General features: G+C 32.1%; 6 protein-coding genes and 3 pseudogenes across 9 annotated transcripts, besides 5 other annotated features; 7 read left to right on the top strand and 2 right to left on the bottom strand.

Moving 5' to 3' along the window:
- The first annotated feature begins 1,304 nt into the window (after positions 1 to 1,304).
- Positions 1,305 to 2,032: a mobile genetic element.
- A 2,025-nt stretch (positions 2,033 to 4,057) lies between these two features.
- On the top strand, positions 4,058 to 4,807 carry TVAGG3_0118100 (zebrafish ch211-108c17.2-related family; the record flags this gene model as incomplete). Its single annotated transcript, XM_001287208.1, has 1 exon — positions 4,058 to 4,807. One exon carries the CDS (start codon positions 4,058 to 4,060, stop codon positions 4,805 to 4,807), a length of 750 nt encoding a protein of 249 aa, XP_001287209.1.
- A 972-nt stretch (positions 4,808 to 5,779) lies between these two features.
- Positions 5,780 to 5,810: a terminal%2Cinverted (terminal inverted repeat of MuDR-2_TvMULE3 transposon ID:TVAGG3_0118110).
- Positions 5,780 to 8,918: a mobile genetic element.
- Positions 5,891 to 6,574, bottom strand: TVAGG3_0118120 (zinc ion binding protein family; the record flags this gene model as incomplete). Its single annotated transcript, XM_001294825.1, has 1 exon — positions 5,891 to 6,574. One exon carries the CDS (start codon positions 6,572 to 6,574, stop codon positions 5,891 to 5,893), a length of 684 nt encoding a protein of 227 aa, XP_001294826.1.
- Positions 8,891 to 8,918: a terminal%2Cinverted (terminal inverted repeat of MuDR-2_TvMULE3 transposon ID:TVAGG3_0118110).
- Positions 8,919 to 10,975: 2,057 nt separating this feature from the next.
- Positions 10,976 to 24,516: part of a mobile genetic element that runs on past the window's edge.
- Positions 12,211 to 12,572, top strand: TVAGG3_0118140 (annotated as a pseudogene). Its single transcript has one exon. A coding segment is annotated over exon 1 (362 nt).
- TVAGG3_0118150 (phage tail repeat-like family) lies at positions 13,702 to 14,743 on the top strand (the record flags this gene model as incomplete). Its single annotated transcript, XM_051223425.1, has 1 exon — positions 13,702 to 14,743. A coding segment is annotated over one exon (1,042 nt), but the record flags the coding sequence as incomplete, so codon positions are not given.
- TVAGG3_0118160 lies at positions 15,030 to 15,986 on the bottom strand (annotated as a pseudogene). Its single transcript has one exon. A coding segment is annotated over exon 1 (957 nt).
- Positions 19,481 to 20,341, top strand: TVAGG3_0118170 (uncharacterized protein; the record flags this gene model as incomplete). Its single annotated transcript, XM_051223426.1, has 1 exon — positions 19,481 to 20,341. The coding sequence occupies one exon, from the start codon at positions 19,481 to 19,483 to the stop codon at positions 20,339 to 20,341; it is 861 nt and encodes a 286-aa protein (XP_051108412.1).
- Positions 20,762 to 21,424, top strand: TVAGG3_0118180 (uncharacterized protein; the record flags this gene model as incomplete). Its single annotated transcript, XM_051223427.1, has 1 exon — positions 20,762 to 21,424. The coding sequence occupies one exon, from the start codon at positions 20,762 to 20,764 to the stop codon at positions 21,422 to 21,424; it is 663 nt and encodes a 220-aa protein (XP_051108413.1).
- Positions 21,621 to 22,493, top strand: TVAGG3_0118190 (organellar and viral DNA polymerase type B; the record flags this gene model as incomplete). Its single annotated transcript, XM_051223428.1, has 1 exon — positions 21,621 to 22,493. A coding segment is annotated over one exon (873 nt), but the record flags the coding sequence as incomplete, so codon positions are not given.
- Positions 23,480 to 24,048, top strand: TVAGG3_0118200 (annotated as a pseudogene). Its single transcript has one exon. A coding segment is annotated over exon 1 (569 nt).

Raw genomic sequence — 24,516 nt, forward strand, 5'->3', positions numbered from 1 at the left:
AATAATAATAATAATAATAATAATAATAATAATAATAATAATAAAAGATTTGATGATTGGTAATTGGAGGGTGTGAGTACTCTAGCATGTAATAGTATCTCACACCCTCCAATTCTTCCTATGGTACCGAAAAATTTTTCTTAAATTTAAATATTATTAAATCTTTTAATTAAATTAAACAAACTCTAATTTAAATGTTATTTAAATATTAAATTTATAAAAAAAGCATTTTTATTTATAATGTAAAATTGGCGCCAAATGTCACTTTTCCTTTTTCCTCTTTTCGGTATGAGATAGAAATGATGACACTGGTTTGAAAAATAATGAAATGGAAAAAAGAAAATCTTCTCAGAATCAAAAAATGATGAACATATCCAAGGAATGGTGAAAAAAATAGATAAAAAGGAAAACTCTCAGATGAAAAAGAAAATGAATGAGAAGAAACATGAATACATAATTAAATTTTTTAAAAAAGTGTGATATTTACTGAGAATATATGAGGTATTGTAAAATGCTATGTGGAATAATTCAGAAAAATGAAGAAATAAACATAAGCATTGAATAGTTAATATTTGAACAAGTAGAAACTGTAGCAATAACCCAATGCTGAGATTCCGCCGTTCGCTTCTTATTGGTATAGTAAGTGCATGCGATTACAGAATTTAAAAAAAAATAAAAAATTAATCAGGATTTGAAAGAAATGGGTTATTGAGATTTTAAATGAGGCCCGGGCCTTTGCTAGGGCCAGAGCCTGAATCTGTTATGTCCTCGACGATCATCGTAGACTCTGGCCACTGCTAAGACCAAAGCATCAGATAGTAGGATCCCCAGGGCCTGCTTCCGCTCCTGCCGCCCGGAAACATGGCGGTATTTGAGGAAGCCGGCTCTGGGCATTTAAAACTAAGCCCTAGCCTTTGCTAAAGCCAGAGCCTATACTTTTCGTTCAGAGCCAAGTTCCTCTCCGATCGATCCTAATGAGGAACGACGCGGAGCAACTTGGCTCAAAGGATAAGGGTTGTAGTCTATTGCATCAAAAAAGAAAGAGTTTTTCTATGAATGTTCTGATGGGACGAGCATATTATCAGTATGCAAGCCCCATCAAAACATCTGTTTAAAAATTGAATTGAAATTTATTTTAACTATTCAAAAATTAATTTAATAAATAGAAATAAAATGGTTTTAAATATGAAATTGAATATATTTAACCAAAATTGAATAAAAACTTTCCAAAAAATCTCACAATTGGAAGAATAAAGGAAAAAAGCTACAAATTTAATATAAAAACATATGATTTACGAAATTCTGAGAAAGGGACAAACTATCCAGTGTCACTTTTCAAAGGAATAAAAAAAATAATAAAGATGAAATAATAACATGAAATCTTATATAAATATAATTTTATCTAAATAGATAAATGAATTAAGCAGTTTACAGTTATATATATTTAATGAGAGACAATATCTAGTTCTGTGGTAGAAATGACTCTTAGACTCAAATAAGTAACACAGATAGAAAGTACTCAGTATAACAATTATATATGTACACTCAAAGTTAGTCGCTGCTAAAATCTTAACCTTGCATTTCGGGAAAATCTGACAAATGGCTCTTAGACTTGTTTTGATAATTAATTCTTCAATTATATTATAATTTATAACAAATTTCCTCAAACTATCTGTATGTCATTCAATTCCCGGCCACTACATTCAATGATGGACCATTTCCTTCAAATTTTGAAATACCTTATTCAATTTGTTGTATGGAGCCCGTGATATTCAACACTATGGAGCTCCTCCAGTTTGGTATCCAAGAAGAGATAAAAGCTAGCATGGGCTACCCTCAAAAATGCTTGAAGCAATATATTCAAGTTTGCAACAAGGATCAATAGATTCAAATCTTGTTTATTGTACTTTAAAGGTACTTTTAAAAAAGAAACAATTAATGTAAAAGATTCAAATAATTTGTTATTATTATTTTATTAATTTTTTAAAATAAGGTTAATAAAAAGTGACACTGGATAGTTTGTCCCACACTCCGAAATTCTTTATTTATAAAGTTTAATTAATTATAATGTTCCGTACCGAAATGCATCACTAGAAAAAGTGACAAAAAGTGACACTCACTCTTATTTTGCGCGGCAATTTTTCTAAGTTATTTTGTTAAGCTAAATGTGTTATATATCAAATCAGCTTTATAAATATTATAGAAAAGTTTATTTTTATTTTTATTTTTAATTATTATTATTTTTTAAATTAAAAGAAAACATGAGAATTATATGGATATATTTAAAGGTCGAGTCAACAAAAATCTGACACATGACTTCACTGATATCATTTCTAGTTAAAAAAACATAGAATACATCATTGATTTTCATATGATTATTTTTATCATTTGTTATACTTCTAAATATTCAAATCATAATAGATATAATTAAGATTTTATTGTTTCATTATATTTAAGATTTCGACAAAAAATCGATTCCTGTATTTTTTGTTGTAGAATAAAGCATCTGTCTATATTGTATTAAAATAATATGGTAAGGAAAATTCCAACAATTTATATTTTCACTCTAAAAAAGATAGTTTCTAAAAAAATAAATTAAAATCAATTTATTCCATAGCTCTAAGTTATTTATGGTCAATTTCCATAGACCTATGGCAATCTCTTTTTAGGGAAATAAACATTCAGGGTTGAGACAGAAATATTTAAAAATGACTTAATATTATATTAAATTTTTATTATTTCGAAACATTCTCGTTTTTACGTTGAATGTCAGTATCCCCCCAAAAGAATACTATTAGTAAATTGTAAATTATTAGAAATATGTTGTGCATGAAAAATAGCGTGACTTCACTTTTGACAAAAACTGACAGTATTTCTGATGGTTTTGTCATTTATTTGTCAGATTTATAAATGGATAATAATGCTGTAAATCAGATATTAATTAAAAATATTTAAGATTTATGTTCGAATTGAAAAGCAAAATGATATTTTTTTAATTGAAAAACGTTAATATCTGATATTTTGAAGTTTTTAATATTTGTTAGTATCTTAAATTATTGAATGCATACGTTTTTTATGTTCTCAATTTTAAAAAAATTGTGAAGAATTTAGTTTTTTGGAGATGGATTTTTAATATTTGTGAGTGAGAATGCAAGCAGGAGTTTGGTACTTTAAGGCTAGGTTGAGATAGATTTCCCATTATATTATCTGTGAATATATTGTTTGAAAATTCAAGATATAAAAATATATTATCAAAAAATTTTATATTTTTAAATACAATAGGGTGGAAGTATAGTACGATGAGATAGCAATGATATATTTTATAATGGGAGGTAATCTGAAGATAAGTAGCAAATTTTATGCGATTTTGATTGGGAGTTGGAGGGTGTGAGTACTATAGCATGTAATAGTATCTCACCCTCCAATTCTTCCTATGGCGCCGAAAAATTTTTGGTGAAATGCGACGACATTTCACCAAAAATTTTCGGTGCCATATAGAGAACTATAGTCTGCGAGGTACTGATTCTATCTATGTACCTCGCAGACCATAGTTCTCAGCCAAAATGGCTAAAAATTTCGGAAATTAGAAATAATTTTTTTGAGAAAAAATTAACCGTTTAACATTGCCAAAAATCTAAAAAACTCACAATTTTTTTAAATTGATAACCCTCAAACCGTTTCCAATCAATAATTTGAGAGTCTATATGATAATGTAAAAGTTAAAACATTCAAGTATTTAAGTATTTCTTTAAAATATTAAGTTTTTTATTTTTCCAATAAAATTCTAATATCAAATATTTTTATTTAACGATTAATTTTATTTATATTTTTATAGTTTTTTTAAGAAAAAATATTGTTAGGGTTTTATGGATTTTCAATTAATATACAAGATAATTCATGAATGTATATATTTCCAAGTTTTTAAGGATGCAACATTTTACATTTGTAAACTGTCAAAAATGAAGTCACGCTATTTTTCATGCATTACAAAATTATTAGAAATAAACCCATAATTCAAGGTGTCGTATTCAGAAGTGAAGAAACAAAAAACTGACAAATGACATCACAGGAGGTACATGATGCCACAAGTTCTGAGATTATTCGCGTCCAATATGAAGGATTCGGTGATCTAATTAAATTAGATGGCAAATCGTTTACATTTGCCACTTTGATTTGCGGTAAAACATATCAAGAAGCAAGTAACTTATTAAGAGAGGCTGGTATAGATGTACCATCTTCACAATACTTTTACAGGATTCAAAAGGTGATTCTCGAGAAAGCGCAGGAATTAGCTGAAAAAAGTGTAAAAAATCATGCATTGCAACTTGAGCCTGGAACTGTTATCACCATCGATGCTCATTTCTCTCATGTTAGAAATGCAGACGAGTGTGAGTTTGTAGCAATGGGTCCTAAAGGTGACATTGTGGCAAAATTCGTAATCGTTAGATCTCGTAAAGGTAAAGCTGGAAATTATACTGATGCCTCATGCCAAATGGAATCTGTTGCCGCTGATCAGGCTCTTCAAATTTTGGAAGATACGGTGGGAAAAGGTATTGTTGACGGTTTTTGCCATGATAGGGATAATAAATTCCGTAATATTGTTCATAAGCATTTTCCTGATGCTGTTGAATATCAAGATGGCTTCCATTGCAAAAAGAAATTCGAATTGTGCTGGAAACGTCTTACTTCTAATGAGTATGCAAAAAGTGACATGTCTATCGTCGACTCAAAAATTTTTCATGGTATCAAAAACAGACTCAAAATATTCTTTAATACTTTATTGGATAAGCATATTTCCAAAGAATAGAAGCTATTTTATTGGCTCCACGCCGTAGATCATCTAATTGGAAATCATTCACCAGAATATTGTTTACATTCCACAAAAGATGAAGAAAAAGAACATTTTATATGGACAGCTGGACTTGAAAACGAAAATGCAAGGAATCAGCCATTTTGGCTGAGAACTATGGTCTGCGAGGTACATGGATAGAATCAGTACCTCGCAGACTATAGTTCTCTATATGGCGCCCAAAAAAAATTATGATTGTTTTTTATCAAATCTTATCCATATTATTCTATTAATGTTAATTATATTTTGTTAATTATATTTTATCAATTATATTTCTTAAATAATAAACACAAAATCCACTAATTTAAAATTGGCGCCAAATGTCACTTTTGCTAGTGATGCATTTCGGTATGATATAGTTTAATTAATTATAATTTAAATGAATTATTGAGTATGAATTGCGAGTTTTATAAACATTACTGAATATTATAATATCATTCATTCTCTACAAACACTATTATTTTAATATTCACTTTGAAACAAATTGTACCATTATCACTGAGACACATAGTTTTTATGTTGAGAGTTTTTATATGTTTTTTTTATGATGAGGTTAGTTCATTTTTATTATGGGCACATGTATATGCAGGACAAGCTAGATTATTCTCCTTATAAAGCTCTCTACGATTGTTTATATTACAATATGGAAAATTACATATTTTTAAACTATAAAAGGATAAATCTATCAATGAAGTGTCAATATGGTGCGAGTTTCGACATTATAATCAATGAAAACAATGAGTACTTTATCAAAATTAACGAATGGCATAATGATTCTTGAAAACCTCCACAAGAATTCATTGATAAACTATCATTTTGGCAAAAAAGATAAACCCAAACCAAAAACTACCAAAGAAGCACAGAAAATAAATGAGACATTAGAAACATAGATTTATTAAATAAGCATAAATGTTTTCAGGGATGATGCCAGAGTATATAAGAATTTCCGAAAAAAGTGACACCCAAAAGTGACACTTCAATAGGGGGTAACAGTTAAAAAGTGACAATTTAAAATTCACAATAAATAAAAATAATATTTTTTTAGTCTATTAAATTATTCTTTTCTTTGAAATCCTCCAAAAATTCTTCGAAATGTTCTAAAATATAATCTGGAGAATTATAACAAAATTCATTAATTTCTAACATATACGTATCTAACAATTCATTTGGAATTTCAAACGATCTTAAATATGTAATTGAATTTTGTATCTTCTCATTTATTTGAGAAAGTTTTTCTTCAGCATTTTCCAATAAAAATCTTAATGGATTCAAATTGGCTTCTTGATTCTGAACAAAATTTAATACTTGGTATAAACGTGATTGAACTTCTCTTTTCAATTTTGTTTTATAATCTGTCAATCGAGGCTCGCGAATTCTAATTGAAGGAATAAAACCTGTTTGAAGTAAATCGTTTTTAATACGATAAAAATAATTGGGTGCAACTTCTTCTAAAAAAATTTTGACAAAAACATCAATTCTTTGATTTTTAACGCAGCCAAAATCGTGATATTTTATCTTTTTAAATAAAGATTCAGAAACGTTATTCACAACGGTTAATTCATTTGGTCTGGCAGCGGCTATCCACTGTTGTTTATGAATGTCCCACTGACGTGTAAAGTATTGATTAAATTCCAATTGATCTTGAATTTTATCAATAATGTGCTCTTTATACATTTTTGCAGCATCTTCTTCTGTGCAATCACGATAATAACATAAAATGTTCATAAATTTTTCGACTTCTGATCTAATCTCTTCATCATTTATCTTTGAGAGATTCTTTTTAAGTGCGCGTATTACATGTAGCGCGCACCAAAAGATATTGCACTCCGGAAATGAATTCCTAATCCCGTTGAAAATGTTTAGTGCACAGTCAGACATGATAAATTCAGGTTCTGTGTGAGTTGTTTCAAAATATTTACTTAAGCAAAAAGAAATATTTTCACTATTATCTGGATATATTATAAAATAACACAAAGGGATAGAATGAGTATTAGCAAATTTGGTAGCTAATACATAAAAAGGAAATCCATGAATAATTAATTTAAACGTAGAGTCTAAGTGATAAATTGGTGGTTTTTCATGAATTTGAGAGATCATATCATTATCAGAGTAAATAAAAACCAATTTGTCTGGAAAATCAGTATCTTCACCTTGAATGTCAAAATAAATAAGGTCATCATGTTGATCTTCCCATTGATTAACATAGTTTTGTAAAGATTGAAATTGATTTAAAGATATGTCTGGTAAAGATCTCATAAGATCTTTTTGTTGTAAATAATATTTCAATTGATTGATTGCAGTTTGTTTCATAGTCATGTGAATACAAGTATGATCTTTAGGTATTTCAAGCGTTTTGTTGACTTCTTGTGTTGCATTAAGTGGACTTCCGTGATTCATGAGAAATTTTTTAATCCAAGCACGGTAAGTACCACTTGTAGGTGTATTTTTATGTTGTGGTGGTGGTCCTGAGTGAATATGAGTTAAGTTTGCAGATTTAAAAATGTAATTGTCGAAATTTTTAATAAATTTAAAGCCTGCTGGGCAGCCTTCGTATTCGCATCGGTGGTAGATTAATACTCCTGTTCCAATTGATAGTTTTTGTGGGTCTTTGACAAATCTTATGTTACCATGCAGCTCTGCAGCTATAACAAAACGAGAATATTCTAAATATCCTATGGCTTGATCAACCTCGCATGGAGGATCGGGTGGAGGATGTTGCATTGAGCAGCAAAAAGGAAAAATAAAATTGAAAACTCACATTGAAAAAATAACGGTTTAATAGAAAATATTTTTTTTCTTCTGAAAAAGAATTATCTTTGAGTATCTAAATTGGGATAAAGGATATAGAATAGATAACTAGTACTTAATATATGATACATGTACACGAAATGGAAGAATGTGTACTAAAAGAAAGAGAAATTTTAGCTTAATATTTTACATACGAATCAATTATCTTTGGTTAAAAGGTAGAATTGTTGGCTATGATGTACTGATTCATGATCAGTACATCATAGCCAACAATTCCTTATAAAATTCAAAAACTTGGGTGCAATCAGTTCTGATTGCACCCAAGTTTTTGAACTTTCTTGAGGGAATAAAGGGTAAGAGGTATACATTATGAATATATACCTCTTACCCTTCATTCCCTCTCTGACAGCGGGAAACTTTGTCTGAATGTTAAACTATTCAGACAAAGTTTCCCGCTGTCAGCGAAAGAATTGTTCCATCTGGTGCATAGAGTGTGAATCTATGCACCAAATGGAGCAAGTCCCTCGCGAAATTGCCAAAACTTGCGTCGCATTTCAAAGATTGCGACCCAAATTTTGGCGATTTCTAGTAGAGATGGAGTATTTTGAGTCACTGACCTATATGCAGTGGCTCAAAGGGCTCCATCTCTACTTTGAAGCAAGGAAACTTTCCTCGAAATTTTGATAATTTGAAGAAAGTTTTCAAGCAATTAACAAAGGATTACTCGCTATGAGGTAAAAATTCTAGATTTTCACCTCATAGCGAGAGCTTCCCTTTCATTGCTTGAAAACTTTCCCCAGCTTCAAAATTGGGGAAAGGGCTGTAAAGTCGACTCCGATACCAGCAGGTACCAGAGTATTTAAAAGAGAAGCCCTCGTACGAGTTTCTATGAAGACCTTCTCATTCAAGAAGATCTTAATAGAAAATCGTACGAGGGCATTGGAAACTCGCGTCTGGTACATGTTGGTACCAGAGTGTTTGAGATTTGAAGACTCTGGTACTAACATGTACCAGAATTTATGATGAATTTAAGATGGACCATTATAAAATGGTAGCGGTTTGTTTCAAAAAATTTTAGATGAGATTTGCATAGATATAGATTATATGATTTATACATATGAAAAATAATATATAAAAATACAATTTTGCGATAATTATGTAAATAATATTTTAAATATTTGAATTTGAGGTATAATTTTATAGTAAAATATATTATAAAGAGTATTTATATAAATATTGTAAAATAATATAAGTAATAAAAATTGAGACCCCCTCCCTGTTTTTGATGTTTTGTCACTTTTTCGGTAATTCTTATTGTTTCCCAAAGAAGCACAGAAAATAAATGAGACATTAGAAACATAGATTTATTAAATAAGCATAAATGTTTTCAGGGATGATGCCATATAAAGTTAATCACTGATTTATGACTTAATGCAGCTATATAATGATCCAAAATATTTTCAAAAATTTATGATCAAGTGTTGTGAATTATGTTTATCTAAAAAATTAAAGGTATTACCCTATAATTCCTGGGTTGTCAATTTTTTGGGGGCCTATGGAGAAATTTACTTTATCAATAGCGCACCATAGATTCGAATCCAGAGCCTATAATTCTAGAAGTAGATGAGGGTACCCTAGAATAACTATGTGGTGTAGTTTTTATTGCTATTTAAGATATCACATAAAATATATTAATCAAATAATACAAATTTCAATAAAATTAAATAATTGTTATTTTTATATAGAGTAGATATTATTTCTATATTTAGATCGAAAAAAATAAATAATTCTGAAGTACTAGTAATATTCATCCATGATGATTTATTTTTCAATATTATACAATAAGAAATATATTTATAAGTTTTTTTTTGAAAAATGTTTAAAATTGAGAGATCAAAATTTCGATTTGTGAAAAGAAATCATAAATCAAATATGTCCTAATTTTTGTTTTTATTAGGGTATACATGTTTTATACTCGAAGTACGGTATGTTGTTGTTTTTTTATTCAATAATTAAAAACTTGCATACAGGTCGTAAGGTGTTGGAATATCGTACACAGAGGTTACGCACATGTCTAGGGCAACTATTTGTTATGAATGAGTGTATTTTCAAAGATTTGAAATATCATAAGATTGATCCAAAATGGCATTATAATAAATGTTTTTATCCAATGTTAATTATATTTTAAATAAAGTAATGCAAAATTAATGACTTTTGAAAATTGAGAGAGAGAACAAAAAATAGAGTTTTTAAAAAACTAAATGTTGAAATAGTTTGAGATATCAATAAAATTAACAGTGAAAAATATTAATCAGAATAAATACAAAATTGGGTATCTTATTGAAAAAATATGTGAAAAAGAGTGAAGATCAACCGGAATTTTATATTAATATAAAGGATATAAAAGAAATGTGAACGTAAATAAATATAAATTAAAAGATATAATTAAAATTTTAATAAAGTTGAATCAAAGACAACAATTGATAGACAATTGTTGTCTTTGTGTACAACATTCACTTGAATTATAAACAATAACAAGTGTTTGTTGTTCACTGAGCAACTTTGAGAAGAATCATTTGTGATTCTTGTCAAAGTTGAATCAAAGACAACAATTGATAGACAATTGTTGTCTTTGTGTACAACATTCACTTGAATTATAAACAATAACAAGTGTTTGTTGTTCACTGAGCAACTTTGAGAAGAATCATTTGTGATTCTTGTCAAAGTTGAATCAAAGACAACAATTGATAGACAATTGTTGTCTTTGTGTACAACATTCACTTGAATTATAAACAATAACAAGTGTTTGTTGTTCACTGAGCAACTTTGAGAAGAATCATTTGTGATTCTTGTCAAAGTTGAATCAAAGACAACAATTGATAGACAATTGTTGTCTTTGTGTACAACATTCACTTGAATTATAAACAATAACAAGTGTTTGTTGTTCACTGAGCAACTTTGAGAAGAATCATTTGTGATTCTTGTCAAAGTTGAATCAAAGACAACAATTGATAGACAATTGTTGTCTTTGTGTACAACATTCACTTGAATTATAAACAATAACAAGTGTTTGTTGTTCACTGAGCAACTTTGAGAAGAATCATTTGTGATTCTTGTCAAAGTTGAATCAAAGACAACAATTGATAGACAATTGTTGTCTTTGTGTACAACATTCACTTGAATTATAAACAATAACAAGTGTTTGTTGTTCACTGAGCAACTTTGAGAAGAATCATTTGTGATTCTTGTCAAAGTTGAATCAAATTTTTATTTATTTCATGTATTTCTTTTTTAATATCGATATTCCTATTATTATTCTACCGTTTATTAATAAAAATATTTCTTGCAAAACCTTAAAAATAAAATTTTGGATTCTTCAAAAAAAAAAGGTAGTGGGGCTTCCAGGCACTTCGTGCCCTCTAGCCCTGAAGATGATTAGTATAAATGAAGTTTTTATTGGGAAGGCTTCCAGGCGCGTTGCGCCCTCTAGCCCTGAAGATGTTTAGTATAAATGAAGTTTTTATTCGGAAAATTGTTAGTCTTCTGGGTCGAAAACATTATATAATGTTTCACTTTTCACAAATTATATATGTTTTCATGCTTTGTCACTTTTCTGTCACTTTTCGGGTAAAAACATTTTTATTATTATATATAAATGAATTTTACAAAACCACCGTTACCGTTCTTTGGAAATAAGAGTAGATGTAAAGATATTATATTGAGAGAACTTAAGAAACTACCGAATGGTCTAACATTTGTAGATTTGTTCGGTGGAAGTTTCTATATATCCCATTTATGTCATATAATATTCCCCGACTCAAAGATTATATGCAATGACTTCGACAACTATATGGACCGTCTCAAACATATTCCAGACACAAACAATATATTGAAAGAGTTAAAAGAAAAGATACCTATAGGTAAGATGGAACGTATACCATTAGATAAGAAAAATATTGTGAGAGAGGTTTTGAAAAAAGCAGAATATATAGACTGGGATAGTATATCTGCTAGACTATTATATAGTGGTTCTATAAGAGTTCATGACATTGAAACACTTATGTCAAAAGTTTTATATCTTAACTATACAAATGTTTTCAAAGAGGACATAGAAAAATATATTGAGGGTATAGAGTTTGTGAGATGTCATTGGACAGAGTTGTATGAAAAATATAAAGACAAGGAAAATGTTTTCTTTATAGTGGACCCGCCGTTCTATAACACATGGGATTTTCAATACCAAGTAGACTGGACTTTGAGAGACTCTTTAGAAACTTTAGACGTTATACATAACCATCCATGCTTTTACTTTACATCCGATAAAAGTGGTTTGGAAACCGTTATGAGATGGTTAGAGGACATACATGACTATGAGTTTATATATGACAAGATAGAATATGAGAGAGGTCCTATAAACTGGAGAAAGTGTCACAATAAAGAAATTTTATTAGTAAGTAAATGTGGTTTGAAATAGGACTACTTGTTTTAGGTTTTTTCCATTGTGTCATTTATTTATTTGACGTGGCAGAAAAGTACAGAGAATATGAAGATGAACCAATGCCTGCAAATGTTCAGCATATGTACTCGTAAGAGATATTTTTATCTAATATTAAATGGACGCACAGAACTTAGCGAATGCACAGCAACCTGGACAACCAAACCCAGAGAATATTCCAAATGAAGTTAGAATACAAACTGCAATGGCAAACTATGGTCAAGTGCCAACAGATGTACAAATGCAAACTGCCATGTCAAATGACGCTGCGTTAGGTTTGCCACCATGGTATGCAAATATGAGATGGAAAGAGTTTTATACAAACCCTGAAGTGGGATATAAACAACTTTATGCAGATGACGCGAACACAGGAGTTGACCAGAATATGTTTTCTACCAGAGGAGAAACAGAATGTATGAGCTCCAGTTAAAGAATGCTATGGAACTCAACAGGAAACGTAAGAGACTAGGTGGACATTAGATTTTTACATATAGTAAAATGGGTTTCTTCAGTAGTATTGGAAACTTCTTCAGAAGAGTTGGAAGAGGTATATGGAATGGAATAAAATCTGTCGGAAAAGGAATTTGGAACGGAGTCAAAAATATTGGTAAAGAGTAGGTCAGTTCGTTGGTATTATACCTAAAGACCCTGAACCAGAAGAGCAAGCTCCTGTTATACAACAGCCTGAACCTGCACCACAGTCTAGTTGGCAACCAAATCCAACACCTCAACCGTATTAAAAAATTATATTTTTACCGTTCGATAGTAGTTGTATATGAAACTAAGTTCTAAGTAAAACGCATGGTATAATGGAATTATTCTTTTTCTTCCATCTGTAGTAAACCATACTTGAAAGTCTGAAATACTTCCACTCGGCGGTTCATATAACTTTGTAGGTTTTTCGTAAAAGTCATTTGCCAAGCATAAAAAGAGTTTTGAGCGCCAGAAAATGAAGCATGAACAATAATAGCAGCTGGGTCGAAAACATCTTTAAATAAATATGGTTCATCTCTTGCATATCGACTGTAAATATTTGCTAAAGGAAGTTTGACTTTCTGATTTAACATTCTTTGCAAATAATACCATGACATTGCAGTGAATTCTGTATATATTTGTTCGTCTTTATTTGGATTGTTTTCGTAGATTTGAAATGACACTTGTGAATTTTGTTTGTCATATACAATTCTCACATAAAGTGTGCTCTCGGTATTTGCATATTCATCAGCATATTTTGCATAACATGAATTTATTTTATCTTCTATATTTTTTAACGCAGTCTGTAGAGAAGATGAAAGGTCAACTTGTATTAGCTCAATTTCTTCCCACATTTTTCGTTTCCCTTCAGATATATAATCTATATGAAACCTTACAATAAATGGAAAACTTTTATCTTCTACAGACACAAATTTTATTCTACGAAAGCCAATAGCTTTTGTGACAGATGGGTCTCTTAACCATCTTAATGGGTAGTCAAAACGATAGCCTTCATGCTTTACGGTCTCTGTCTCAAACTTTTGACCGACATTAGTAAAAAGTTCATCTAATGGTTTAGTTGTAGCAACTCTTGAATTTTCTTTTCTATTGAAAGCATATTTTATCTAGAATAAAAATGTCGAAAGATATTGCTTCCATGAGAGAAATACAACACAACCGACAACTCATTATGCAAGCTCTAAATAAGAACACAACAAACTTTTCAAACTATTCTAAGATATCTGAGTCATTGAAAGAAGGAAACTTAAAACTGACATTAAACCCAATGACAGATGAGTTTCTGTTTCAAGACAAGAAGAACAATACTGTCTGTATAAACCCAACAAAAGGAACTTTAAACGAGAAACCTATAAATGAACTTCTTTTGAAAGCAGATGTTGACAACAAAGCTGACAAAGAATATGTAGACGATGCAATAGCAAAAGAAGAAGAAAGAGCTAACAATGCTTATGCAACAAAAGAACATACTCATCCTGAACTAGCAGACAAAACATATGTTGACAATAAAATGTCAAGTGAAGTGACAAGAGCTGAAAACGAATATTCTAAAAAGACTCATATACATTATATTAACCAAATACCAAGTCTTAAGGAAACATTAGAGACAAAAGCAGATAAGACTCATACACATTCTATATCTGATATTACAAACTTACAAGAAACCTTAAACAGGAAAAGTGACGTTGGACATACACATACATCTTCTGAAATAACAGACTTAAACGTTAGCCTTGAAAAGAAAGCAGACAAGAACCATACACATACAAGTTTTACAACTGTTGCTATAGAAAGTATTGAAGGAACGGTTGAAGAAACTGGTGGGGATGCATTATATTGTAAACCTCCTAACTTTCCACAAGGTTTAACATCGGATGACGACATAACGACGATGAGAAACATTAGATGTAAAGATGTTTATGTCATGAAGGATGAACATAATATTAAATTCACTGCTCAAGATTTATATGACAAGAAAGCAGACAAAACAGAGCTTCAAACATTAAAGACAGAAATACTTCAAACATTATATCCTATAGGCTCTATTTATACGTCAATGAACTCAACAAATCCAGAAACAGTTCTGGGTTTTGGAACTTGGACTCAAATAGTCGACAGGTTTTTGTATTGTGCAAACTCTTCAAAGGAAACAGGTGGAAGTAAAACGATTTCAGGTGAAAATTTACCTGCACACAGTCACTACATAGATTTAAGTACATCTCAAGCAGGTTGGCATAAGCATAAATTTTGGGATTGGTCAGCAATGAAAAAAGGTAAAGGATATGATGTTAAAGACGACGTTCAGTTTGCTATAAATTGTTTCTGGGGTAACACTCAGGGAGATGGAAACCATACACATCGCGTTTCAGGATATACGCAAACAACGGGACAAAGTAAAGAATATATGCCACCTTACATGACAGTTTACGCATGGTATAGAAATGCTTAGTCGTCATTTTCAACTTCTTTAGCATATTCGTCAGGAGTTGTCTTATATTTGTTAGGAACTGTCTTTGAAAGTATACCACCTTGAACTTTGACAAGTTTGAAACGAGGTCTGACAATAGTAGTTTTATCTTCTGCTTGCAGTGTGTACATTTTGCCATGTTTGCCTAAAACTTCATAATATTCTCTTGTATACTTTCTTCTATTTTTACGAACACGAATGTGAGTACCTGTCGGGTTCCCATTGTTGTCATAGTCAATAGTATTTTCATATGGGTCGCGTTTAGGTATTTCTATTTTTACTTTGTCACCTTCTGAAGTTTGAAGCCCGGCATTCTTTCTTGTTTGTCTCTTTTGACTAAATTATTAAATATATAGTCTTTCTCTAAGTCAGGGTTGTTTTCATTTCTTCGGGGGAGTGGTTTCCCAAACCTTTTTGTTTACGGTTATTGTAAATATTTAAAACTTGTCTCATCTTTGCCATGGAGAAGTGTCTATACTTGTCGTCATATGACATTTCATTTGCTTCACCACCTTGTGGTTGGTTTAAGTCTCTTAACATTTTTATACAACCGTCAATGACACCAAGAGCAGAATGGTTTTGGTCGACAATGAAATATTGGTTTACATTTTTGAACGCAGATAGTTTTTTACATCATCTGATTTGAAAGAACTTTCACAGTCAGATGTCAGTTTTGTTGGATGGTATTTGTCAACGAATATTGTCAAAGCAGTTTTCACATCTAAAATATTTTTGGACCATAATGGTATGGCTTCACAGTATCTTGTGTTTTGACCAACAAATATTAACCAGTATGGTGGTCCATCTTCTCTATACCTCGGAATGTTTTCCAAGATATCCATAAACCAAGCATTTGGTGTTGAACTAAAGATTTTTATCATGAGTGCTTTCTTTGTTGCCTTAGAAACATAGGGGTCCTTGTTTGGATTCGTCATTTTTTTAACCCATAAGAAATGGGTTTATTTGGCGCATTAGCAGGAGTTGCATCCAGATTTTTGCCCGCATGGGAACAATAGCCAGAGGTGTATTGGAGTTGGAAGGAAGATTTTGAGTACATTAGGTATACTGAAAGAGAAAGCACAACCTATTATACAAACTGTACAGAAAGGTTGGGATGTAGCACGAGATGCAACAAATCTTATTCCAAATCCTGAAACAAGAGGAAAAGTATCAAGGATGGATGGACAATGTAGGAAGACACAGCAGGAAACTATCTATAACAAAGCAAATGACTACTATAACCAAGCAGGACACTATATGGACCAAGGTGAAAGATTCTTTAACAGAGGATATAACCATGCACAACAGTGGGTAAACAATAACCAACCGCAACCACCTCAAACTTGGGGAATGTAAAATTTTTTACTGAGATGAAATGAACAATACAGCATTGAGACAAATGGGGTTCAAGATGGATTTTTCGGCTTCCAGCAGTTACACCACGTGTTTGTCAAGTTCTTCCTATACCTCAGGAAGTTTTATAGACCGACTTAAAAAACCTAAACAACCAGTTTGAAAACAAACCAAACTAAAATTTTTACTGAGATGAAATGACCGAAGAAGTTGAAAACGGTAGATTGACACCCACAAACAAAAATTCAGAACATTGTCAAAACCTGTCAAAGAACTTACCGATGAAGAGAAAAATTCAATAATAGAAAGTGCCAGGTCTGGAAATACAAACCCTAACTATAAAGTCACTTTTCATAGAAATGGAACGGCTAGTATCTCAAAAAAGAAACAGACTCTCACAAATAAAATATTGAAGTCTGAAGGAGCTTTCGAGACAACAGATGGAAAAGTTTACTTCACTGACCAACAGTTCATTATAGAACATCTCATTGACTTAGAGTCGAAATATTCTAAACTTTACAACAAACACAAAAAGTTGAAAGGAAAACAAAAACAAATGGCATATGATATTTATGAAGATGTTGACAACACAACTGTTCCTGCAAGTGAAGTAAAGTCAGAGAAACCGAAAAGTGACGAAAAACCGATAGAAGAAGAAAAACCAAAAACTGAAGAAAAACCAAAACCAAAGTTTAGTTTCCAAACTAAACCAAGTCAACCTTCATTAGCTGGTATGGGTTGGCGTCAAAGACTTATGGCAGCAGGCGGTTATGTAAAGTAAAGAAAAAAACATTTTTTATTTTTATAAAAATGCCCCCATATAGAATGGATAGAAAGTCTGCTAGAATAAAAGCAGAGTTACAAAGATATGGTTGGAGAGTTTCGAAGAATTTTAAATATAGGAAGGGAAGACCCATAAAAGTCTATGACAAATTGTCTGGTCTTCGCTACGAAATGGATTTGGAAACAGCACATGCCAATTATCCAAACAGACTAGAGAGGTTAGAAGAAGAACGTCTTATGGACATGCCTTTCGATGTTAGTGAACCTCAAGTTGAAGGACACGACGGCTTTGCCAGATTCTACTGGAAACATGACGAACAATTGCATCCTTTGAGAAGGAAAAAAGGTAGTGCAGAGGATGGTCATGCTCCCATGGAAAGAACAAGATATGCATATGAAAAGTATCGTGAAGTTAGAAGTCAAATTACATCTGGTCGAACCTTTACAGTAAACTTTGACGAAGGAAAGAACAAAGAAGGCTTCATGGGAGTACTTGCTGCATTCAAGACGGAAATCAGAAAGGACACAATCTCAGATTGACCATAACAGATTTGGATGGTCACATTTACTATGCACATGGCAATGAACAAACAGCCGCAAAACTTCTTGACGCTTTCAAGACTACAAAGAGAGAACAAATGGTTGACTCCGACTCAGACATTTTGAATGCAATTGAAGGAATTGCAAGTGTCAAGTTCGAATGGTACCAACCTAACCCTCAAGCAGTCAGACAACATGCTGATACTTCCCGTTCATAAATAAGTCTGACATTGACTTGACAAGGTATGGAATTTACAATTCAATTGAAACAATTGTCAACGAACCTTGTATTCTTACATGTCTCAGGAACTCTGGTCTTGTTACAGATGAGAAGATGAAGTATCTTGAGTCATGTGTGAAGACAAGGTACATTCTCAGAGGTCAATTGGCAAAATTGCACCCAAATGTCAATATCCGAGTCAACATACCTACAGCTAAAGGTTCTTCACATGACGACTATGTTGTTGAGTTCAATTTACCATGGTTGAAGATTGTAATTGTCCACAACCACTTCATGTTGAACGAAAGTCTTACAAACCCATTGTTCGGAAAAGGCAAGTGCAACATTGTCAGAGCTGTAAACATTCTTTTCGAGAAAGGTTTGTTGGAACCAATTCCAGATGACAAGCTGACAGAAACTTTTGTACCAAAAGACGAAACAAACTTTTCACTGTTAGCAAGACCAAAAGTTGTTCCAGACAAAGTTCTAGTACAAAAGAAGTACACAATTCCACAAGGGGTTGGATTGTTCGGATGAACCAGAAGAACTTCCAATGAGGTTGCAAGGATGCTATAACAACTTCCATTGAGACATCCAATTGACGTCAAATTGTATTGGAGAGCATCTGAGTTAGGTCAGAAGGTTTTATATGAAACAGGTTGCTTCGACGATGTTTATGAGATAACAGGAGAAGTTTCTCAGAAGATAAGAGACTCACTTGAATTTCCACAAACTGGACCAATTGGTTGCGACAAGTTCGACTCAAACGAAAAGATATACTATGTCGACCTTAACGCTGCATACATGAGGTTTGTCCAATATATTCCGACTGGAATTCCAAACGAAGATGGTGAGTTCCCGGGAAGGAACTATACAGTTGGAAAAGTCATACAACAACTGTATGATATTAGGAAAGCTTCAAACCCCAAACTTGCAATGACACTCAAATTGCTTATGAATTCGACATGGGGATATTCCATTAAGAAACCTCAAGAGATGAAGAGTAAACATTATGAGAAGGTCGACAACTTTGTTGAAAGGTTTTCTCCTTTTGTTTTGAAGTACGAATTCACTCAAGGTCAAAGTGGCTTAGTAACCACATTAAAACCTATTGTCGAACATTGGTCTTACCCTCAGTTCGCAAAAGCAGTACTTGACAACTACAACAAATTCTTCTCCGAAGTCAAATCCAAAGTCAAGGTTTACTATGAGAACATTGACGCACTCATAGGATACAACAAACTCATTGAAATGGGTTTAGTCGGTGAAAAGATGGGCTGTTTTAAGCTAGATAAGGTATTTTCCGAAGTTCATGTAATATCGAAAAGGAAATATTGGGGCATACTTGAAGACGGCACAGAAATAAAACATTGCATGAAATAAAAAATTTATTTTAAAAAAAGTGACATTTTTTTAATTTTATTTGAAATGTACGCTGAGTTTGTTGGAGAAGACCATTGGGAAACTTGTTTGTTAGATGAGAAATATGAAATGTCATACCATTTTAAAACAATATATTTTTACATATATTAAATGCTTCAGGTTGAAAAACAAAGAACAAAAGTAGCAGATACAAAACCGTTAGACTATATCTTTACAAATGCTGGTAGGACAATATCAGATGAAGAAATTTCATCCCGAGCATACAGGTTTGACTATCCAATTCGTTGGCTTCAAAGTCCTTCAGATGCAAAGGCAATAGGATTTAGAAGAGTTTTGTTTTCAAATAGAACTAACGCATTTATGTTCGCAGTATATTTTCATGGGCAGTATAAAGGTTCTGATGGTCTAATAGACAAATTTGACGAAATGAGAATCTTTACAGTTCGTTCAGACGAAAGTCTTGAGAAAACTCTAAATGACTTTCAAACTCAAATGAACAAATATTATTGGGAATTTCAAAAAAAATACCACTCTTTACTAAATGGAACATACTATCTGAAACTAGAATATGACAAGATGAACTCCACCGTTTCATTTCAAAAGATTGAAATTAACCCTCCAAGAGATACAGAGTTTTTATTTTGGGAAGTAGACAAACGTTCTTGGGCACAATTTCTTCGGTTACTAAACCAGAACGAACCATTACCACCAGATGGTCCATTTAAATTTATACTTCCACCAGCAGATTTGACAGTTTATAGAAACGTGTTTGACCCTCAAAATGTTATGTGTCATGCAAGTTTCAGTTCAAGCAACAATAGTTTTCTATGTATTGGTAAGGACTTTTATGACTTTGCTTCTAAATTCTACGAACCACCTAGTAACAGTTTCTCTGACTTTCAAGTTTGGTTCACAACAAATGGTGTGCAACATATTATTCCATTGTACTATGACTTTTATCTCGAATTGTCTTTCATATTTAACTACGGAAAAGTGCTGAAAAAGTATTGAAAAATAATGTTTATGTTAGCATGTTAGATCTAACACGTTTTCTAACACGTTTTCTAACATCGTAGAAAACTCAAGACTTCTTCATCGTAATGAGCGTAAATGTTTTGTCAAAACTTCATCGTAAATGTTTTGTCAAGACTTCTTCGTAATGAGTGTAAAGGACCCAAAAATAATGTTTATGTTAGAATGTTAGATCTAACACCTTTTCTAACACGTTTTCTAACATGGTCTAAAACTCTTGAATTTTCATGAATTTTACACCAAAAATAAAGTTTATGTTAGAATGTTAGATCTAACACCTTTTCTAACACGTTTTCTAACATGGTCTAAAACTCTTGAATTTTCATGAATTTTCCCGAAATAAAAAATAAAGTTAGTTTTATTTTATTTATTTTTTTTATTTTGTATGTAAGAACAGAAATGTCAGTCGAAGCAAAAACATTCACGAACAAATCTAATGGCGAAACATTCACAAAAGGCACTTATAACGGTATTGAAGTCTTACGTAGAGACAAGGATGGTTACATTAATGCAACAAATATGTGTCAGCAGTTTAGGAAAGACTTTAGAAAGTTGTTGGAAAATAAGTCCTGGGAAGAGTATTATAAGGCATTTTGTGAAGAATATAGCAACCGCCGGAATTCCGGCGGTTGGTTTTTATACAAAATTCATGCAGGAATTCCTGATGAAATCAAACAGGTTAGAGGAACGTATGTAGACCCAAGACTTATAAACTATATAGCAATGTGGGCTTCTCCAAAATATTGCATAGCAGTTGGAAAAATTATGGACTCCATAGACAAGAAAGTTCATGAGAAGTTAGATGAAGAAGAACTCGAAGATAGAGTAGAGAATGCTAAACATTTGTTTGAAAAAGAAGTTAGAAAAATGTGTGAAAAACAATTAGAACATGAACGTGAGATATGTTATGGTTATAGAGATTCCCCATACGAACTAGACCAATGGGAACAAGAAGATTTAAAGAGAGAATTTAGAGAATATGAACTCGCTAAGATAGCATTTGAAGCTGCAGAAAAGAAGTTAAAAGTTTGGGGTCGTTTTGTACAAAAATATTGTGAGTAAATGAACTCATTATTTTTATTGAATTCCGCAAAAATAATGTTTAGGGTAGAAGGTTAGATCTAACCTCATTTCTACCCTAGCCGCTTTGCGGCTCTGACCCTTTGGGTCTCTTGAATTTTCATGAATTTCCCCGAAATAAAAAAATAAAGTTAGTTTTATTTTATTTATTTTTTTTATTTTGTATGTAAAGACAGAAATGTCAACAATCGGCACAACAACAATTCAAACAACAGCACCAAACTCGTTAGTCATGAATCCAACATCTATGTTAGTAGAGATGAAAAACTTCATTCCTTCTTCATATAGTTTTGGAACAGAAATACAAAAAATTAAGCAGGAACTTTTAACAAGTAATTTAGACTGTAGTGCGAAAGATGAAACAAATGAACAGTATCTTTATGACATGCAGGACATTATTGACCATTTGCCTAAACTACCTGAAATTCAGCAACAAAAACTAACTATTCCTGAATTCGACGAAATAGAAGTGAAACCAACTGACTCAGTAGAAATAAAGAAGTTCATACGAAAGGTAAATTATGAATTCCTTGGTTTTCATTGCAACCATAAAGTTATGGACAAAGATTGCGACATGGTATATAAGAATGTTTCTGACATATATAAATCCGAAGAATTTAAGACCTACGACAACTTTGTTTCGTTAGTTGCAGAATGTGTATGGCAGATAAGAGATGAAGATAGAAGAGGTAAGGTATGGAACAAACAGATAAAACCAGCAACTTTTGAGTTAAAGAAAACCATTGACGCCTTGGTTGTTTTAGCAGGTAAGGTTTCAGAATATAACGCAAAAATGAACCCGCAATGTTCTAAATGTAAAGCAGCAATGAGGAGATATAACTACTCCGTCAAAGAGATAGAAAGAATGAGAAACGACTATGCAGACTTAAAGAAAGAAATGACAAACATTGAGTTTGAAACAGTTGGAAAGATAGACAATGACACCAAAGTGGTTAGAATTGGTGATTTAAACGTAAGATACTCAAAGAAATACAACAAATATTCTTTGTCAGACATTATATCTCCATCTGGAAAGAGACCGCAGGACTGGGTTAGAATTGCTTCTAGTCAGAAAATTTTGACAAGAAATCCTGAGCTTATGATATCGGTAAAATTCTATGGAACTGCAGCATATCTCATCGACAAAAGTCTTATACCAATAGTTTTGTTATGGTTAGACCCAGTTGTTGGATATAACTTCATAACATATGGTTCATTCGATACGAAACGTTGCAGTGAAGGCTTACTTTACATCGTTCAGAAACCGAAGGACTTCAATACAAAAAGATATAAGATAGGAAGAACATATAATATAACTCTAAGATATGACAGTACAGTCAATAGAGTCAAGGTTGTGTTTGTTCATGATATGAGAGCTGCAGAAACAGAACTACTTGAAAAGTTTGAGAAAATATATGGTGCTCCCACGAAAGGTAAAGAAACGTTTGAAGTAGATGAGATAGATAAAGCTATAAAATTATTTGACGAAGTTGCTGAAAAATACATGTAAAGCGTTTATTTTTGTCTTTTGTGAAAGATAGAAAAAATAAAGTTATTTTTATTTTTATTTATTTTTTTGTATAAAAGATATGATTTCAGGGATTTTTTTGACGAAGTGTTACTCTTCACTTCGTGTCATAATGTAAAAATAACGTTTACCATGTAAAACGCTTATAAAATAACTGGGGTAGAAAAGAGGTTAGAAAAGAGGTTAGATCTAACCTTCTACCCTAAACATTATTTTTATTGAAAAATGACCAAAATTCTGAGTAAAATGGCATAAGATTGCTTCCCTCGGAAAACCGAGGGAAGAGATTCCGTATGAAAACAGTGAAATTTCTCTAGACCGACTTTTATCGGTCTAGCCTAAAACTCATGAAAATCGTGAAGAACAGCGAGACCGACTTTTATCTGGGTCGCCTAAAACTCATGAAAATCGTGAAGAACAGCGAGTAGGGAAAAAACCGCAGTCGCCAAAACTCTATGAAAATCGTGAAGAACAGCGAGTAGGTAAAAAACCCCAGTCGCCAAAACTCTATGAAAATCGTGAAAAATTGCCAAATGGTTTGAGAGGTTGGTATGTACATAGACTTCTTGTAAATGCTGTTGCAATGTGGGCTTCGCCTCGTTATGCTTGGTATATTTACAGACTTCTTGACGAAATTCATAGACAAGAACGTGAAGAGATGGAAAACAAGCTTGAAGCAAAAGATGAAGTCATTGAAGCAAAAGACAAAAGCATTCAGAAAAGAATACCACGTTCGGTACCAAAAGGAAAGGAAAAGAACTATAAGTATATGATTTATACTGAAGAGTTGGAGAAAGAAGAAGACAGAGATATGGTTATGTTGCATTTAGTCAGAAGAAACAACAAAAGCTTTTACGACCTTGCTAAGATTTACAAATCTGACAGAAATTGGTTCTATCGCGAAAACTTACCGATTTCAATGACCCCAAATGAAGATGTGAAACAAATAGTTCAAGATATGTTACCTCAAACACACTATGATATTAAAGGTTGTACAATTCTTACCTTCAAAGAAGATTTGCCATTGTTAAAGGAAAAAATAACAGAGTATTTTGACAACTTCAAACAAGCAGAGTAAATGAACCATTTATTTTTCAAGCTTGACTTCAGATGGCTCAGGTAGCTCTAGATGGTAAATTGGCTTGTCAAATCCTTCTGGCATTCCGAGTCCTTCCATCCGACAGGAAAAATTTTTCCTTCCGACAGGAAGAACTCTTCCATCCGACAGGAAAAAATTTTCCTTCCGACAGGAAAAATTTTTCCATCCGACAGGAAAAATTTTTCCATCCGACAGGAAAAATTTTTCCAGTTGTCCGTCCGTAAACCATTCAAATTTTCGAAAATTGAGAACTTTTTGGTCGAACTTCAGAAAAAAATTTTCCATCCGACAGGAAAAATTTTTCCATCCGACAGGAAAAAATTTTCCTTCCGACAGGAAGAACTCTTCCATCCGACAGGAAAAATTTTTCCTTCCGACAGGACACAAACGGATGACTGACGTTCCTCTTCCTGAATGCCTTCAAAGCCAGAAGAACCGACAGCCCCA

This window comes from Trichomonas vaginalis, chromosome IV, assembly GCF_026262505.1.
Source record: "Trichomonas vaginalis G3 chromosome IV, whole genome shotgun sequence".
Classification (NCBI taxonomy): domain Eukaryota; phylum Parabasalia; order Trichomonadida; family Trichomonadidae; genus Trichomonas; species Trichomonas vaginalis.